The sequence below is a fragment of the Corella eumyota genome, chromosome 2 (assembly GCF_963082875.1).
Source record: "Corella eumyota chromosome 2, kaCorEumy4.1, whole genome shotgun sequence".
Taxonomy (NCBI): Eukaryota; Metazoa; Chordata; class Ascidiacea; order Phlebobranchia; family Corellidae; genus Corella; species Corella eumyota.
The window spans coordinates 13,484,717-13,505,071 of record NC_137491.1 but is presented as its reverse complement, the minus strand read 5'-3'; the positions used below and the strand labels follow the sequence as shown (position 1 = coordinate 13,505,071).

Here is a 20,355-nt window from a genome sequence, read left to right as displayed (position 1 = left end):
AGGCAGTATTTAGTGTCCACAATAATTTTTACAAAATCATTGTCCAACAACAAACAAGCAATATCTTCGTCTTCATTGGTTATGTCAATATTGAAAAAATTTGTTAGTACAGTATTACATAAGGAAAGATTGTATTGTTTGTCACCGTCAAAGAAGTCGAGGTTAATATTGCAAACTAGAGTAAGGTTTTTCATTTTTAAAAGTCTGTGACATAGTTGGCATTTGCCAACCTTTGGGTTTGCAGTAACCGAAACTTCGCCCTCACACTTGTTTGCATTACATTTAAGGTAATGTTTTATTTTAGAAACGGAATTAATTTCCCCATTTAGAGCAAAGGGATCACTTGCTTCTATAGTTGAGATAGTTTCAACTTCACCTATCTCCACTATAGAAGTCAAGTGATTAAATTTGCAGTAAGTAAAAACTCCAAACTTAGTATGCTCTAAATAGGTGATCTCGTAGCTTTTATTTATTTTTAAGGTATTAACAAATTTTTCCCATAAAATTATGCCGATTGAGTTTGTATTGTCGGCGACAACAACAAATTGCCGTTGCACCGAATTGCCTTTAAGAAAAGTTAACAATGGCGAGTCCACTTGAACCACTTTAATTCTAATGGAACATGGTTCGACGTCGTTGGTGACTAAAATGTCGTTTAAAGTTAAAAGTTTAAAATCTTCGGGAATATATACCAAATTTCGGTTGGAAGCTTCACAGATATTGCCGGGATTGACAATAATTTGAAGTTTGTCACCATAATTTGCCCCCGATTTTCTAACTGAAACCCCGCGAGCGATAATCGGCGTTTTATCATCGGCAAATTTTGCAAATTTCGGTTGTTGTTCGTGATCAAACGAAATAAGGGGTAATTTTCGTTTGCCAGCAGCAACTTCTGCGGTAAAATATGATTTTACTCTGCCCTGCTTTACCGGGGAAACCTTCATCGGAATGATATGCAAGCTAACGTTTTTGCGCTCTTCGTTGATGTTTTCTGCGTCTATTTCTTCGTGCGAGGTGGATTGTTTGTTCATTTTTTAAATTGTTTATATTGTTAATAGTAATAGAGAATCTTGATCTTAAAGCAATATTTACATTAATAATTGATAAGTTTAATTAAAAAAAAAATTACTTACTTTTAGTAGTTTGACACGTTACAATTTATGCAAAACTGTTTTACTAACATTACACGACTTTCGCTTGCCTATAATTACTAACTGTTTTTAGGTGGCCGTTGTACTATGCTTTATAAACATTTAACTGTTGTAACTAGTTATCCTGCTTATAAATAAACATAATGTAACTGTTTTAAAGTGTTTTACCGAAGTACAATTACACTTTTTAAAGTGTTTTATTGTTATAGCTTAGACAGGGTTTTTTTATGGTTATGACTGATAACCTCTGTACAAAGATTAGTGTAAATTATTTTTGTCAATCATAAGCTTCTTGAAAATTTACGAAAAATTTAAAAAAATAAAAAAAATTATATTGAATGAATCCAACTGCATTTGTTTGTTAAAACATATTAAACTTAAAAAAAAAACAGTTTAAAATCATTTAATTTTTTTTAATTTAGTACTTTACATATGATTATAAGGCGTTTTCATTTTTAATATAAACGCAATGATTTTAACGAAATAAAAATGTTAAATTAGTAATTTTATTTAAATTTATCTAAAATATTAATCGGGTATATTTTAGCTAAAAAAATTTAAAGTAGGCCTAAACTATATCATGTTCTTTTATTTTTTAAATGTGAAATTTTTTTTGAAAATGTGATTTGTGTCCAGAGCTTGTAAGTGCGATTAACACTTTTGGTGTTAGTTAAAGGTGCAAAAAGATCTGGAGTCGCTGGACTATTACTTAAATGTGCGAAAAAATTCTTAGTTTTTTTGTAAATTACACAGGAAATGGAAATCACGCTGTTAAATTTTGTTTTGTTAAAAACATTTTACATACAATATTTTTTCTTAAAGTTTTATATTATCAGTAAAAAATAGTTATAAAATTTTGTAAAACTTAACTTTTCCAATAAAACACTTCTTAAGTAAAATGTGTATAAAAGTTAATTTTTGTTTTTTAATTATATTTTAACACTTGTTTATTAAATAAAACTTAAATATCGATATTTTGCTTTTAAATCTTGCTTATTTGCGTATCTTAACATAAAAACTCTAAAAATAAGGAGACTAACTACACATAACACTAACATAAGATACTGGTATTGCATAAAGAGCTAAAGCTCTACGGTTTAGACATAACTAAAATATAGGTATTAATACAAAAACAAGAAAATTTAAAGGCAAAAATAAAATAAAGGAAAAAAAGGAAAAGATGCGATTTAAACAAAGAACAAAATTTTTCCAAGTGAAAATCTTTAGGATTTCACGCATTAAACCGTATGTCCAGTGGCGGTCTAGAACCACTGACAAGTAATAAAGAAAATAATAGGAATAATCAGGCGTAAAGCCGCTTAGAAATTAAAAGCCACAGCGCCGCACTGCTTAGGATGTAGCGACGCCGTGCCTCGCAATACACATAATAAAACACAAAAATAAAAATGAAAAATTAGGTTGATGTCTTTGAATTAAGAATTAAATATTTGGTCTAATGTATATTACGATATTAGTAATATACAATCATAATTAAAAAATATTATTTGTTTGGTTACTATATTTAAATGTTTATTTATTAAATAAAACTCAAATATCAATTTAAGGCATTTAAAATTTTGTCTCATGTTTATCTACAGAAATTTATGTTAAAAATAATCAAATAATTTCGAACCATATTTTATTTATCAAATAAATCTAGTTGTTTTTATTCTTATTTGACGAATTTTGAAAGACGATAACTTTTGTTCTTTAAAACTAAAAGTTCTAAATTTTTAGTATGTTTGTTATTATCCCAACGAATCGCAAACCTCCTATTAACGACATTTAATTATCACTAATTACTAATTAATATATTTTATTATTAAAATTTAAAGAATAAATTTGCTGAAATTTAAATATGTTGTTGGTATTATTATTTTGTATGTTGCTATTTAAAATGAAGATTTAACTCTAGCTAAATATCGTTTAATCATTATTTTTGTTTTTTTATAAAATAATGAATCAGTGTGAGTTTAACGCTTGAATAATTTAATAGCGTTCTGGTCGCCGTCAAAAATCGTCCTTTTCGCTGTCCATTAAAGTAAAAAATATTGGTTGAAAATTTAAGTAAAATGTTAAATTATAAGTAAAAAATGTGTAAAATTTTTGTTTTAATTGTTTTGTTATTATTATATTTTAATACTTGTTTGATTACTAAAAATTAAGATCGGTATTTTGCTTTTAAATTTAGTTTACTTTTATATTACAATATCAATGAGTGCGTGTTCGCTTGTTAAAATTGGGTTTAAATATAAAAAAGTTCATATTTAAATTTATAATTTAATTAATAAACCTACTAAATAAATTATATTTATAAAAAAGAATCAAACAATTTCGAACCATATTTTATTTATCAAATAAATCTAGTTATTATGGTTCGAAATCTTAGATTTCGAAACATATTGTTATTGTCATTATTATGGTTCGAAATCTTAGATTTCGAAACATATTGTTATTGTCAGTGTATTTATTATTATTGTTTTTATTCTTTCTAGTCAGAATTTTGAAAGACGATAACTTTTGTTCTTTAAATCTAAAAGTTCTAAATTTTTAGTATGTTTGTTATTATCCCAACGAATCGCAAACCTCCTATTTACGACATTTAATTATCACTAATTACTAATTAATATATTTTATTATTAAAATTTAAATGTTAAATTTTCTGAAATTTTAATATGTTGTTGCTATTATTATTATTATTTTGTATGTTGCTGTTTAAAATAAATATTTAACTTTAGCTAATTATCGTTTAATTATTTTGGGTTTATTTATAAAATAATGGATCAGAGTGAGTTTAACGCTTGAATGATTTAATAGCGTTCTGGTCGCCGTCAAATATCGTCTTTTTCGCTGTCTGAGTTGAAGTAAAAAGTATTGGTTGAAAGTATAAGTAAAATATGAAAATCTAAGTTAAATGTGTGTAAAAGTTTCTACTCAAAAACGGTATAAAAATTAATATTTGGTTGTTTATAATAAATATTAATTGCTTGTTTTTTATTAAAAATCAAATCAATATTTGGTTGTTACATTTTTATTGATTTAAAATCATGATACAAATGGTAAATTTTATAAAATCTCCATAATATTGTGCAAAGAACATTTATTCGATAATTATATTATAAAGTTTAATACATAAATTGGAATTTTGTGTTGGTTAAATGAATTTTTATCGCGTTGGTTATGCTTTATTTTTTCTTTGTTTAATAAGTTTTATCTTTTCTTATTTTTAGGGTCGCCGGACTGGACTAGTTTTATTATGGTTCGAAATCTTAGATTTCGAAACATATTGTTATTGTCATTATATTTATTATTGTTTTTATTCTTATTTGACAAATTTTGAAAGACGATAACTTTTGTTCTTTAAAAGTAAAAGTTCTAAATTTTTAGTATGTTTGTTATTATCCCAACGAATCGCAAACCTCCTATTTACGACATTTAAATGTCACTAATTACTAATTAATATATTTTATTATTAAAATTTAAAGATTAAATTTTCTGAAATTTTAATATGTTGTTGGTATTATTATTTTGTATGTTGCTATTTAAAATGAAGATTTAACTCTAGCTAAATATCATTTAATCATTATTTTAGTTTTTTATAAAATAACGAATCAGTGTGAGTTTAACGCTTGAATAATTTAATAGCGTTCTGGTCGCCGTCAAAAATCGTCCTTTTCGCTGTCCATTAAAGTAAAATATATTGGTTGAAAATTTAAGTAAAATGTTAAAGTATAAGTAGAAAATGTGTAATTATGGTTCGAAATCTTAGATTTCGAAACATATTGTTATTGTCATTATATTTATTATTATTATTATTATTATTGTTTTTATTCTTATTTGACAAATTTTGAAAGACGATAACTTTTGTTCTTTAAAACTAAAAGTTCTGAATTTTTAGTATGTTTGTTATTATCCCAACGAATCGCAAACCTCCTATTAACGAGATTTAATTATCACTAATTACTAATTAATATATTTTATTATTAAAATTTAAAGATTAAATTTGCTGAAATTTTAATATGTTGTTGGTATTATTATTTTGTATGTTGCTATTTAAAATGAAGATTTAACTCTAGCTAAATATCGTTTAATCATTATTTTTGTTTTTTATAAAATAATGAATCAGTGTGAGTTTAACGCTTGAATAATTTAATAGCGTTCTGGTCGCCGTCAAAAATCGTCCTTTTCGCTGTCCATTAAAGTAAAAAATATTGGTTGAAAATTTAAGTAAAATGTTAAAATATAAGTAAAAAATGTGTAAAGTTTTTGTTTTAATTGTTTTGTTATTATTATATTTTAATACTTGTTTGATTACTAAAAAATTAAGATCGGTATTTTGCTTTTAAATTTAGTTTACTTTTATATTACAATATCAATAAGTGCGTGTTCGCTTGTTAAAATTAGGTTTAAATATACAAAAGTTTATATTTAAATTTATAATTTAATTAATAAACCTACTAAATAAATTATATTTATAAAAAAGAATCAAATAATTTCGAACCATATTTTATTTATCAAATAAATCTAGTTGTTTTTATTCTTAATCGACAAATTTTGAAAGACGATAACTTTTGTTCTTTAAAACTAAAAGTTCTAAATTTTTAGTATGTTTGTTATTATCCCAACGAATCGCAAACCTCCTATTAACGACATTTAAATGTCACTAATTACTAATTAATATATTTTAATTTTAAAATTTAAAGATTAAATTTTCTGAAATTTTAATATGTTGTTGGTATTATTATTTTGTATGTTGCTATTTAAAATGAAGATTTAACTCTAGCTAAATATCGTTTAATCATTATTTTAGTTTTTTTATAAAATAACGAATCAGTGTGAGTTTAACGCTTGAAATAATTTAATAGCGTTCTGGTCGCCGTCAAAAATCGTCCTTTTCGCTGTCTATTAAAGTAAAAAATATTGGTTGAAAATTTAAGTAAAATGTTAAAATATAAGTAAAAAATGTGTAAAATTTTTGTTTTAATTGTTTTGTTATTATTATATTTTAATACTTGTTTGATTACTAAAAAATTAAGATCGGTATTTTGCTTTTAAATTTAGTTTACTTTTATATTACAATATCAATGAGTGCGTGTTCGCTTGTTAAAATTAGGTTTAAATATAAAAAAGTTCATATTTAAATTTATAATTTAATTAATAAACCTACTAAATAAATTATATTTATAAAAAAGAATCAAACAATTTCGAACCATATTTTATTTATCAAATAAATCTAGTTTCTATTGTTCTAGGGTCTAACTTAATTTTAAGGTCGCGGGTCTGGACTAGTTTTATTTCTATTGTTCTAGTATTTAAATTTATAATTTATTTAATAAACCTACTAAATAAATTATATTTATAAAAAGAATCAAACGATTTCGAACCATATTTTATTTATCAAATAAATCTAGTATTTATTATTGTTTTTATTCTTATTTGACAAATTTTGAAAGACGATAACTTTTGTTTTTTAAAAGTAAAAGTTCTAAATTTTTAGTATGTTTGTTATTATCCCAACGAATCGCAAACCTCCTATTTACGACATTTAAATGTCACTAATTACTAATTAATATATTTTATTATTAAAATTTAAAGATTAAATTTTCTGAAATTTTAATATGTTGTTGGTATTATTATTTTGTATGTTGCTATTTAAAATGAAGATTTAACTCTAACTAAATATCGTTTAATCATTATTTTAGTTTTTTTATAAAATAACGAATCAGTGTGAGTTTAACGCTTGAATAATTTAATAGCGTTCTGGTCGCCGTCAAAAATCGTCTTTTTCGCTGTCTATTAAAGTAAAAAATATTGGTTGAAAATTTAAGTAAAATGTTAAAGTATAAGTCAAAAATGTGTCAAATATTTTTTTTTAATTGTTTTGTTATTATTATATTTTAATATTTGTTTGATTGCTAAAAAATTAAGATCGGTATTTTGCTTTTAAATTTAGTTTACTTTTCTATTACAATATCAACTAGATTTATTTGATAAATAAAATATGGTTCGAAATTATTTGATTATTTTTAACATAAATTTCTGTAGATAAACATGAGACAAAATTTTAAATGCCTTAAATTTATATTTGAGTTTTATTTAATAAATAAACATTTAAATATAGTAACCAAACAAATAATATTTTTTAATTATGATTGTAATTTACTAATATCGTAATATACATTAGACCAAATATTTAATTTTTAATTCATAGACATCAACCTAATTTTTCATTTTTATTTTTGTGTTTTATTATGTGTATTGCGAGGCACGGCGTCGCTACATCGTAAGCAGTGCGGCGCTGTGGCTTTTAATTTCTAAGCGGCTTTACGCCTGATTATTCCTATTATTTTCTTTATTACTTGTCAGTGGTTCTAGACCGCCACTGGACATACGGTTTAATGCGTGAAATCCTAAAGATTTTCACTTGGAAAAATTTTGTTCTTTGTTTAAATCGCATCTTTTCCTTTTTTTCCTTTATTTTATTTTTGCCTTTAAATTTTCTTGTTTTTGTATTAATACCTATATTTTAGTTATGTCTAAACCGTAGAGCTTTAGCTCTTTATGCAATACCAGTATCTTATGTTAGTGTTATGTGTAGTTAGTCTCCTTATTTTTAGAGTTTTTATGTTAAGATACGCAAATAAGCAAGATTTAAAAGCAAAATATCGATATTTAAGTTTTATTTAATAAACAAGTGTTAAAATATAATTAAAAAACAAAAATTAACTTTTATACACATTTTACTTAAGAAGTGTTTTATTGGAAAAGTTAAGTTTTACAAAATTTTATTACTATTTTTTACTGATAATATAAAACTTTAAGAAAAAATATTGTATGTAAAATGTTTTTAACAAAACAAAATTTAACAGCGTGATTTCCATTTCCTGTGTAATTTACAAAAAAACTAAGAATTTTTTCGCACATTTAAGTAATAGTCCAGCGACTCCAGATCTTTTTGCACCTTTAACTAACACCAAAAGTGTTAATCGCACTTACAAGCTCTGGACACAAATCACATTTTCAAAAAAAATTTCACATTTAAAAAAAAAAGAACATGATATAGTTTAAGCCTACTTTAAATTTTTTTAGCTAAAATATACCCGATTAATATTTTAGATAAATTTAAATAAAATTACTAATTTAACATTTTTATTTCGTTAAAATCATTGCGTTTATATTAAAAATAAAAACGCCTTATAATCATATGTAAAGTACTAAATTAAAAAAAATTAAATGATTTTAAACTGTTTTTTTTTTAAGTTTAATATGTTTTAACAAACAAATGCAGTTGGATTCATTCAATATAATTTTTTTTATTTTTTTAAATTTTTCGTAAATTTTCAAGAAGCTTATGATTGACAAAAATAATTTACACTAATCTTTGTACAGAGGTTATCAGTCATAACCATAAAAAAACTCTGTCTAAGCTATAACAATAAAACACTTTAAAAAGTGTAATTGTACTTCGGTAAAACACTTTGAAAACAGTTACATTATGTTTATTTATAAGCAGGATAACTAGTTACAACAGTTTTGTAAAGCATAGTACAACGGCCACCTAAAAACAGTTAGTAATTATAGGCAAGCGAAAGTCGTGTAATGTTAGTAAAACAGTTTTGCATAAATTGTAACGTGTCAAACTACTAAAAGTAAGTAAATTATTTTTTTTAATTAAACTTATCAATTATTAATGTAAATATTGCTTTAAGATCAAGATTCTCTATTACTATTAACAATATAAACAATTTAAAAAATGAACAAACAATCCACCTCGCACGAAGAAATAGACGCAGAAAACATCAACGAAGAGCGCAAAAACGTTAGCTTGCATATCATTACGATGAAGGTTTCCCCGGTAAAGCAGGGCAGAGTAAAATCATATTTTACCGCAGAAGTTGCTGCTGGCAAACGAAAATTACCCCTTATTTCGTTTGACCACGAACAACAACCGAAATTTGCAAAATTTGCCGATGATAAAACGCCGATTATCGCTCGCGGGGTTTCAGTTAGAAAATCGGGGGCAAATTATGGCGACAAACTTCAAATTATTGTCAATCCCGGCAATATCTGTGAAGCTTCCAACCGAAATTTGGTATATATTCCCGAAGATTTTAAACTTTTAACTTTAAACGACATTTTAGTCACCAACGACGTCGAACCATGTTCCATTAGAATTAAAGTGGTTCAAGTGGACTCGCCATTGTTAACTTTTCTTAAAGGCAATTCGGTGCAACGGCAATTTGTTGTTGTCGCCGACAATACAAACTCAATCGGCATAATTTTATGGGAAAAATTTGTTAATACCTTAAAAATAAATAAAAGCTACGAGATCACCTATTTAGAGCATACTAAGTTTGGAGTTTTTACTTACTGCAAATTTAATCACTTGACTTCTATAGTGGAGATAGGTGAAGTTGAAACTATCTCAACTATAGAAGCAAGTGATCCCTTTGCTCTAAATGGGGAAATTAATTCCGTTTCTAAAATAAAACATTACCTTAAATGTAATGCAAACAAGTGTGAGGGCGAAGTTTCGGTTACTGCAAACCCAAAGGTTGGCAAATGCCAACTATGTCACAGACTTTTAAAAATGAAAAACCTTACTCTAGTTTGCAATATTAACCTCGACTTCTTTGACGATGACAAACAATACAATCTTTCCTTATGTAATACTGTACTAACAAATTTTTTCAATATTGACATAACCAATGAAGACGAAGATATTGCTTGTTTGTTGTTGGACAATGATTTTGTAAAAATTATTGTGGACACTAAATACTGCCTCATTTTTAAATTTTAAAAAGTAAAGTGATCTGTGTAAATAAATGTAAATATTTTGTTTTTTCGTGTGCTAATGTATGTGTACTTCATGTTTTCGCTTAATAAACTGTATAAAATAGTCTTATCTTAAATTAAAAGGCAGTTTTAACCATACAAGTTGAACTTAAAATAATCAATTTCTTTATTTTCATGTTAAAATTTTAAATAGGAAAAAAACGTACAACACATTCCCTTTTTTAAAAAGGCCAAAATAAGTTTAACCCTTGATAGCTTTAAATAAATAATTTTATTAAATAGATGGGTTCTGTTAGGCTTTAGCAACACAGGCTTTGGTGTGAATGATTACATGTAACAATTAGGACACCCTAATTTATACAAAAAAGCAAATAATTTTTAATATATAACACTTTGGAATTTATTATATATTTTTAAGTTCAATTAACGTGTGTCTGTTTATTAGCATAGTATATCGGTCACTGCACTAAATTGGAAGCCATAAGATTTTATGTTCAAGTCGCCTTAATGTCACGTTAAAAGCCCATAAGACTCACCTTTATAAATAAATATCCTAATCACACCACAACACCACATTCTTCAACAAGCGAATATAACATCTATTAGTTTAAAGTATTATAAAAAAAAAACAATTTTACATGTTTCTCTTATACTGTGTTGCATTTTATTGTTTTTACATAATGTATTGAAAAATAACAATTTTATTACTTGGTTAGCTAGCAAATTCAACCTCCCTTTAAAGTCTAAATAACTTTGCTTAATAAATATATTTTAGTACCAAGGCTAAGAACAATGGGGCTTTGTTCCCATAAATGCCTTGATGTAATTAAATTAGGTTTACAACAAATTGTTGGGACATTGTTAAAGTTATGAATTAGTTGAAAAAGTAATTATAGAAATATTCATTAAAAAAAATTTTGTTCCCACAAAGTTTTCTTAAAAATAATATTTTCCTTAAGTTATGTAAGGAAACTATTTTATTGCTTTGGAAATTTTTAAGTTTTGACTGCCTTTAAAAGTGTAAAACATAAAAAAATTGTAAACACGTTCCTAAAATTACTTGAAGAATAATAAAAGAACAAAAGTGACAAAGAAATGTTGAAAAAATGCAACAAAATATATATTTATATGTTTTATAGATGTAGCATTATTTTAAAAGATTTAGGAATGGTACAAATTGCTAAAAAATTAATCTTACAACCAACATTTTCTAAAAAAGTATACAAAAATCAATAGCAACAGTAAATATATATTAAACATTGGAAAAAAAAACAATATATAAATTTAATATAGAGATGCTGTTGGTAATTACATAAAAATATATGTATTTATTTGTTTTTGGTAAGCATTAGACTCTCAATTAAAGAAGTGTTAATAACAAATTTTAAAATAAATAAGCAATCTTAGTTTAAAGCCCAGATCCCACGACAAGGGGTTGCTTTTATCCAGGAAAAAATGGTAAAAAGTAAAGTATATATAAAAAAAGTTAAAAAAAAATAGTTAAAGATTAATAAGAGTGTAGAAAAGGTGTATAATATGTTTAAAAGTAAAAAGTTTTTAGGTTAACAGAAACAAAGAAAAGAAAAGAAAGGGTAAAGATCAATTACAAAAAAAGAAAATTTGTCAATTAAAAACAAAGAAAAAGTATAGTCAATTAAAGTAAAGAAAAGTGTATAGATCAATCAAAAAGAAAAAAATAAGATCAATTAAAGCAAAGAAAAATAAAAGGGTATAGGTCAATGCAGAAATAAACAAAAATCAGCTAATATAGAATAAATAAAATAAAAATAAATAATCATAATACAATAAATAAAAAAGAATTTTAAAATTTAAATAATTTAAAAGCATCAATGGAATTCATAAGCAACAGTAAACCAATGTGCACCAGCTACTTCATTACAACGCTCAGCCGACTGTTCAACAGTGTTAACTATAACAATTCTAACATTATTGTGTGGGTGTCGTCGCCTTGAATGGCGTGTGGGGCCATTTAAAATGTCCCGTTTTAACAAATTAATCGGTATAGGTGAGTTTATCCAATGTGTGGGTGTATTAATACCATAATGTGAAATATGTATCTGTGTAAGAATTTGAATTATGTCATCATTACTTAAAAAGTGTGCAGTGTGAAATGGTTGTTTGTCAATAATGTTATTGTATTGATTAATCGTTGATTCATCCACATTAGAAACAGAGCAGGTAAGCCAATCTTCGTCGTTCATCACAGCCCGATAGATTGACCAGCTTGCTCCAATGCCGATGTATCCACAAGAATATCCACGTTGAGAATTGTTGATAGTTGCTGTCACATTGAAACCAATTCTTCTTAAAGAATCAACCAAATCATGAGAAACTCTACTTGCCATAAAATCGATAACTCGAGCTTTGCCACGAATAAGAGTGTTGTCCGAAAGGTTGTATGAATTAACTTGAAGTTTTATGTGGTTTTTACTAGATTTAACTTGAATGATTGGAGTTTCGGATTTAAAATTAGTTTGTAGAGTCTTATTACTGATATGTTCCAAAGAAAAATGATTTGCAGCAGCTGTAGAGTAAAAAAAAATATTATAAATACAACATAAACTTATGAAAAATTTAAAAATTTTAAACTTATTTTTGGTTAGTGATTTACCTTGATTATATTCACAATTTTCATTGTTGCATAAGGCGATATAAATGGCGTTGTGGTAACTGAAATGCACAGAAAGAATTCCCACATGACAAGGCAGCTTTTTCGAAGTATAAATGTGATCTAACAAGGTGTTGTTTGTTGTTGTAGAAGTCTTCATTAATTGCAGAAATTTGTTTTCGACCAATTCTTTATTTATAGGAAGTCTCCGATCACTAAAATTTAAAAATAATCTTTTTAAATAACCACAATATGTTCAATAATAAAATTAGTGTATAAGAAAATTATAATCTATATATAATTTAAAAATATTTCCTATTAAACCTTATAATGAATTAAAAATTACCTTAATAAATCTTCATTGAAATCACCCAATAAAATTACAGTGCCATAAGATTTTTGAATTTTTAAAATAAATCTTAGAAAGTTGGTAGTTGTTGAATTGGGGGGCCTGTACACTGCGCATATAACACAATCTTTAACTTTGACACACATGATTTGATTATAATAGGAGTCCGAATATTGTTCAAGAAATTGATGATTCAAATTGTTTTTTATGTAAATAATTATGCCACCACCTCGCGATCCTTTGTTTCGGTCAAATCGTAAAAGGAAATGGCTTTCGATTTCAAACCTAAAAATAATGTAAATTGAGTTAATTAGCGACTGTAAGAGATTATTAGTTCATCAACTAAAAATTATTAAAACAAACAAGTAAATATATAGATAACTAAATAAAGTAAAAGTACCTCGTAGTTAAATCTGTCTCTTTACACCATGTTTCACTGACACAAATAACATCTGATTTTAAAAGTTCATGGTAGGATTTGAAATCATCAATATGCAAAGATAAAGATTGTGCATTAATTGCAGTTATTACTAAATGAGAATCATGTTGCTTTAAAGTTTGAATGGGGAATAGTTGATGCGAAATAATTTTAGGCATTTTTTCCACAGCTTGAATAATCGAATGTTTGGTATGGATAAAGTCCGAATTATAATTTTTGAGATGCAATCCTTTTAATTCTTGACATCTACTTAAAGCGACATAAGCTTGTCCTAAAAAACATAAATAATTTATTTAGAAATGTAGTTTAACATAAAAAATTGACTTTACATTTTTTACGTACAATATTAAACTAATCAAGTTACCTGCGCGATTAATTTTAGCCATGTCAACGACTGCATTTTGAAGTGTCATCCCTTGGATTTTGTGAACAGTGCAGGCATAACAAAGACGTATTGGAAACTGGTATCTGCTGTAAGTTTTGGTCCCAGATCTAATTGGTTGGCAAAGATGTGGTTCGATCAAAAGACAATCTTCACCAACCTCTTTGTAGTACGGTTGTTTTAATCTACGATTTTTCCCAACCTTAGGGGAATCAAATGAGATTCCGATGTATTGGGGAAGACCATATTTCATTTCACCCTCAATGATGCATCTTACAGTTCCAATACAACCGTTGCAGATACCATCAGCTACGTCGATGTTCACCAAGATCATGACACGACATCCCACGGCAACTTGAATAACCCCATCAAAAATTATAGTTTTTTGATAGGCTGCTGCAGGATATTTAAAATTCACAGATTCAATACAGGTTTTTCCACTCAAATTTTTCGAAATGTCAACAGCTTTCAAGTCGTACAGATTGTCCAGTTTTTCAATAACTCTAGAATTGTGCATATTAACTTCACGATTAGTGCCAAATATGTGCAAAATATTACTACCCAAATTAGTATCTTTGTTTAAAATTTTAGATTGAAGTAATTCATCGTCTGATTTTTGAATGATTGTGTTAACTTTGACTCGAAGTCTGTTTAGCATTGTCGCAAACTGTTGGTCACCTTTCTGCCTCACAATTTCATCAAGATGGTGAACTTTGAAATGAAGCCAGTGTTCAGGAAGGAGGGAGCCAGGATCAACATCATACAAAGCACGAGCTTTGACAGGAGGAAGCTGATGAAAGTCACCTACTGCAATCACACCAACATTTCCAAAAGAAGAATTTTTAAATTTGGTCGGAGAATTTGATTAAGACGTTCGCTAATGACACCTAACATTTCCTTGCTGACCATTGAAATTTCATCGATAATTAAAAGTTTAAGATTTTGATATTGTGATCGTAGTGTGTTTGCAGTTTCTTCAGTAAGACCTTTCATGTGATTCAGCCTCATTCCTGGACTGATACGGAAAGCATGATGAATGGTTTGACCCCCTATGGCAAAAGCAGAGACACCTGTTGGAGCAATTAATAACACAGAAGAACTATCCGGAGTGTCAACTGCTCTTTGAAAAACACGTTGCATTTCAAAGAAAATACAGTGAATCATATGGCTTTTTCCAGTTCCAGCACCACCAGTCAAAAATAGTCTTAAAGGTTCAGGAGTGTCTTCATGTAATTTTTTTAAACACCAAAGACGTAAATAGTTGAATATAGCATGTTGATTACCGTTTAAAGTCCGTATCATATTCATACCCTCAGCATAAGCAATTGATGGTTGAGCACTCACACATTCGGAAATTTGAGAAGTTGGGAGATTTTTCACAACAGTCAGTACAGCTGGCACCTCTTCTTCTTCACTATCAACAATGTCAGATTTTTTAAGGTCCTTCAATTCCAGTCGATCTGATTCAGTTTGGGGAGCTAAGTTTGCCCAAGCATCTTCAAGATCTTCCAGATCCATCGATTCTGCCGCTGTTTCCAATGCTTCTTCAATGTGGCTTGTGAAGTCCGCCATGTTGTTAATTACAACATCCTTCACATTCAAAACAGAATCTGTTGTGAAAATTTCTCCGTTTTCATAAAAATCTTCGTAAGTGCTATGACCATCAGGTATGAGTTCTTTTATATTACGATGAGGAAAGTACAATCGCAAGATTCTTTCAAAATATTGATCACCGTCTCGTTCTTTATTGAGCTTACAGTGTTTAATCACTGCAGACCGTCCCATTCTAAATATATAATTAAAAAAACGGTATAAAAATAGTTGTTATTCTTACTTTATAGGCTATGTAGACAAAAAAAAAATTTTAAAACAAAAAAATATTTTATGTAATTTTTAATTGGAATAGGTAAAACACATTATACATCATGAAAAAACGTGTAGCTCACCGTTTCTTAATACGACCCATGTCATTTTTTAGTAAAAACACAGAATACTCTGACACATCTCCATCATCTGCTCCATCTTTTGAATCATCATAAATTACTCTATATTTGGAACAGAATTCCGCCAAACAGAGATTCTGGAATTGTTGCAAATCAGGTCGATTAAGATAACGATCCATTAAACTCGTCATCCACATATTTTGAATGCCATCTTCCGCTTGCGATTGTAATACTGACAATGGTAAAGAAATCCTTAAAATAAAAGTGAAGTTTAAAACCAAAGCTCTTCGATAACCCATACATAACAATAATATTGCATATTTTATACCTGATATTTAACATCTGATCTAACAAAGTGCACTAATTTAATATTGAAATTACCTGAGATTAACTTTAAATTATACAATTATAGAAAGCTAATAAACATATAAAAAATTCTTTATTTTTCATGTTATTTGTAAGACTAACGAAACTAACCTGGTACTGTCAGCATCCACAGGTATAAAAACAACATCTCTGGTACACGATTTCAATGGTAAACCCCCAACACGATAGATCGCTTCCATCACAGACACTTCCCGATGACTAAGATAGACATTAGAAAGTGACTTCAGTTCTTTCATCGCATCCAAATTTCCTTCACGCGCCTCCTTCTGTGCTTGTTTAATGAACATTCCAACTTCCCTCTCCTCCTTAGTAATGTAGGAGAGAATGTACATAACACAACTGTGAAATTAAAATAAAAATTAATTATGACTTTTACAATTGATATTGTCTAGGTCAAATGTAACTTTATAGCACATAAAAAAATTTTATAAAACTGTATATATTATATTACCTGTATGGATCTAAAACATATTGGATATCCATATTCGCGAAGTAAATTTGGGTTGTAGGGATTTATCCACATCTCTTCCGAATTGCGTTTTAAAACAACCTGGTTTCGTGTACCTAAAATATTAACAGCGTCTTCAAATTCATCTTGGGATATACAAGCAAACTTAAAGATTTCAGATGCAGAAAAAATATTACTCTCATTTAGCTCTTTGATAGCTTCCAAAATAAGAAGTAATACTTTTTTAGCATCCTCTAATTTGTTTGCTGTATTTTTAGGTTTAGATATAAAAGTACGATTAGATATTTTACGAGGGAAATTAAAACGACAAGTTTTGTTTTTCTTTCTACAGGATCGGGTGTGTCTCTTGCTATGAGTCTGTGTAGAAGTGACCATCTCATAAAGCTTTGGATCGACCTCTGGATCAGGAATCTCACAAGTTATATGTTGATCAATGAACGCACGGATGTTTTCAGGATCATCATGTTTAAACACAGGAGCATCCTTGATCCACAGCAAAGCATGAATGTGTGGCCAACCTCTAGCCTGAAACTCTACCCTGTAAAAATAATCAACAACTTCTCCCACTGGATTTGATTTGTTCATCAACAAATCATGAAAGAAGCATTTGGTTCGTCGATCAAACATCCTCGCAGCCATCACAGGATTGCTCGCAATCAACTGACAGTACTCAGACCAACTAAAGTCTTCCTTGTACTCCACATTTAATTGCTTGCAAATGCTCTGAACAATCTCCTTCCAACGGCGGTCACCTTTTAAAATAAAAGAGAAAACATTTTTTAAAACATTAAAAAATATGAATAATTTGCTTTTTTATTTACAATTTTTTATATAATAAATGTTAAAAAATTATATTTAAAATTACCATAAAAATAAATGTAAAATATACCTGCTGAAAAACTGCAAAAAAATGTTGGTAATCCCAGCTGCCTGATCATAGCAAACAAATCATTCATTGTTTTCTCCCAGTAGGCTGGTGATCCTCTTACAGTTTTCATAAACTTGTAACCTTCATCATTCCTAAATATATTTCTTAAAGAATCTTGATTAAGTAATATTTTAGGAGTAATAGTAGTTAACAAAGGCGACTTATTTTTTCTCATAGCAATGGAAATTGCAGACATTAACTCGGTTATCTCTTTAACATACTGTAAATAAAAAATATAAGTGGGGTCACTAGAAAAAATATTGTAATAAGAAAAAAGCTGACGGTTACAATAGGCACCAATCCCAATTTTTTGAGGCCGCTCCTCTTCGAAAGTGTTTGCTCCATCACAAAAAATTGATGGAAAAGCCAAAGCCTCATTTCGGATAGCCATGAGTGGAGTGTTATTCTCAGCTGGAGCCAGGCACAGAACATCATCATGGATTGCATCACTAACATGCTTGGCAAAATCTGTAGGCTGAAAACAAGTATAAAGAGGAGCAGTAGATTGGGTAAAATCTGTTTCTACTTTATCCATACCTACCTCATGACTTACCTGGTCACCATCAAAAGTGAAATTACTTACCCCTATGCCATCAGTTGAAGCAATACCCACCCCTTGACCATCAGTCGAAGCAATACTCACCCCTTGACCATCAGTCGAAGCAATACTCACCCCTTGACCATCAGTTGAAGCAATACTTAACTCATCATCTCCAAAAAGAATTTCAACGATGATTTTATCTATGCCCCCACTGTTGCTTTCCCTCATACCTACTTGCTCCTCATCTGTAATTTTATTTTAAACACTATAAATAAGATAGTAAAAAAATAATTATTAAAAATACAAGGTTAACTAGCTTGATAAATCATTTTATAAACTATTATATACTTTCTATAAATAAATTTTAAATTATGTAAAAAGTTTTTTGGGTCAAATTAAAATTACATATATATATATCTTACAAGTAAAATTTCTTTATATCAAAGTTACTTAAAATCTTAACCTGAATTTTCGTCTTCTTTTAACCTTTCTTGTTCAACCTCAGGATTCCATTCCAATAACTGTGCTTCATTAATTACTATATCTGTAAAAAAGTTATTAGAAGTTTGGTTAATAACACAATTTTATATAACAAAAAAATAGTCAGTGTTGTTCAAATTTTTTTTGTATTTTTAAATTAGTTTAATTTCCTTATAAGCAACCAAAAAAATGGCAGTCAAACAGTTTAAGATTTTTACACGCTGACTAGCCTACGTTTTATTTGTCTATCGTTAGGGTAGTTCTTACCTATTTCCTAGGCTTGTTTAGTAAATAAATATAAGTTATACTTAAATAACCTTTTGCTAAAACATATTCACGTCGAAATATTGCAAAACATTAAAGCGCAAAAAAGTTACAAAAAACCTATTTAAAAACTAAGCCTTTGCCATTGTTACGTCATAATTTACCAAAACGACCTAAATTTACGTTTAAAATAACTATTAGTGATTAGTTAACCTTTATAGCGATTTAAAATAACGTTTATTGTGTGTTTTTTAGGCTTAATATTCGTTGCGATTTTACGATTTGTGATGAAATTTCACATTATGAAATTTATATTAAGCTTAACACAATATTATATAAATTAGCTAACATGTTACTGACCTTTGTATGCTGGGTGATTCTCTTTCAAATATTTCAACCAGATGCGAACGTTTTGCACATTGACGTAACGATATAAATGATGACCCTTGTACTTGAGTTTTCGTTTTAGCTTGACCCTGATAAAGGTGTCATCATTCAGGGATCGCGGCAAAACTTTTGCGGTTTCTTCGACGTCACTCCGAACGCAAATGACTGGACCATGAACACCCTTCATCATTCCTTTCGGCAACGAAATTACTTTCATGAAAGGAATGACTGGGGATATCAGATGTCTTTCCAAGTCATTTAACGCTGGGAGATCTGGTGTAGGCAAAGCAAAATTGTTTATATAAGCTTGAGGAGGAATGGAATCCTTTAGAAGATGTCGCTTGCAAGTTGAACAGATCCATTTGAGGCCATGATGTTCCAATTCGGTAGTATAAGCGTGGGCTTGGTGTTTTATAATATTTAGTTGAACCACAGAATCCCTCCAAAAAATGCGATGGCAAATATTGCAAGGATATTCGCACATTTTTCTTGATTTGGCTTGAAACAAATTGATTGCGGCTTCGACGTTTTTCCCTCGGGCAAGTTTAACTTTTTCGTATTGTTTTTTACTTCTTTTTCGTGGTTGATCCGGTCTTAACTTATTATGTTCTAAAACTTTATTGATTGTGTATGATGGATTTGTTTTGTATTTTTCCTGGGTCATCTTCTTTGTGTACTCGGGATTGGTTTTGTATTTTTCCTGGGTCATCTTCTTTGTGTACTCGGGATTGGTTTTGTATTTTTCCTGGGTCATCTTCTTTGTGTACTCGGGATTGGTTTTGTATTTTTCCTGGGTCATCTTCTTTGTGTACTCGGGATTGGTTCTGTATTTTTCCTGTGTCATATTCTTAACATAAGCGGGATTTATTTTGTAACGTTGTCGTGTTCTCTCCTTCGTATATTCGGGATTTTCGTTATACCGTGAAACCATCTTTGTAATAGTGTATTGCGGATTCGACAAATATTGATTGAGGCTCGCCTGTTTCTTTTTTTCGGGACTTTGTTCATAATTTTTTTTGGCATTATCTTTAAAGTATTGTGGATTTTCCAAGTACTTATTATGATTTCTTTGTAAATACAAAGACTTGTTGTCTTTGTAATGTTTCTTTTTTCTTTCAACACTTTCAAGAGGATCTTCTAAACCAGCTTCACTAGCTGCTTTTAAAGCTCTTCTTTTTCGTTTTTGATCAATCAGAATTTGATTGGTAGA

General features: G+C 28.4%; 1 protein-coding gene across 1 annotated transcript; it reads right to left on the bottom strand.

The window, feature by feature from the left end:
• Positions 1–11,794: 11,794 nt before the first annotated feature.
• LOC145742464 (uncharacterized) lies at positions 11,795–16,909 on the bottom strand. The gene is made up of 9 exons (XM_082560242.1): positions 16,528–16,909; positions 16,167–16,415; positions 15,693–15,941; positions 14,619–15,532; positions 13,729–14,553; positions 13,326–13,635; positions 12,923–13,210; positions 12,580–12,791; positions 11,795–12,492 (listed from the first exon to the last, which is right to left on the bottom strand). Exons 1-9 carry the CDS (start codon positions 16,557–16,559, stop codon positions 11,795–11,797), a joined length of 3,777 nt encoding a protein of 1,258 aa, XP_082416368.1. The 5' UTR covers positions 16,560–16,909.
• Positions 16,910–20,355: the final 3,446 nt, after the last annotated feature.

Excerpts from the sequence above, each read along its gene's own strand:
- LOC145742464 (XM_082560242.1), bottom strand. The coding sequence starts at position 16,559 with ATGGATATCCAATATGTTTTAGATCCATACAG. Across the intron at positions 16,416-16,527 it reads TATGTTTTAGATCCATACAG|TTGTGTTATGTACATTCTCT; the intron begins GTAATATAATAT and ends TTAATTTCACAG. Across the intron at positions 14,554-14,618 it reads GTTAGGTGTCATTAGCGAAC|TAGGTGACTTTCATCAGCTT; the intron begins GTCTTAATCAAA and ends GTGTGATTGCAG.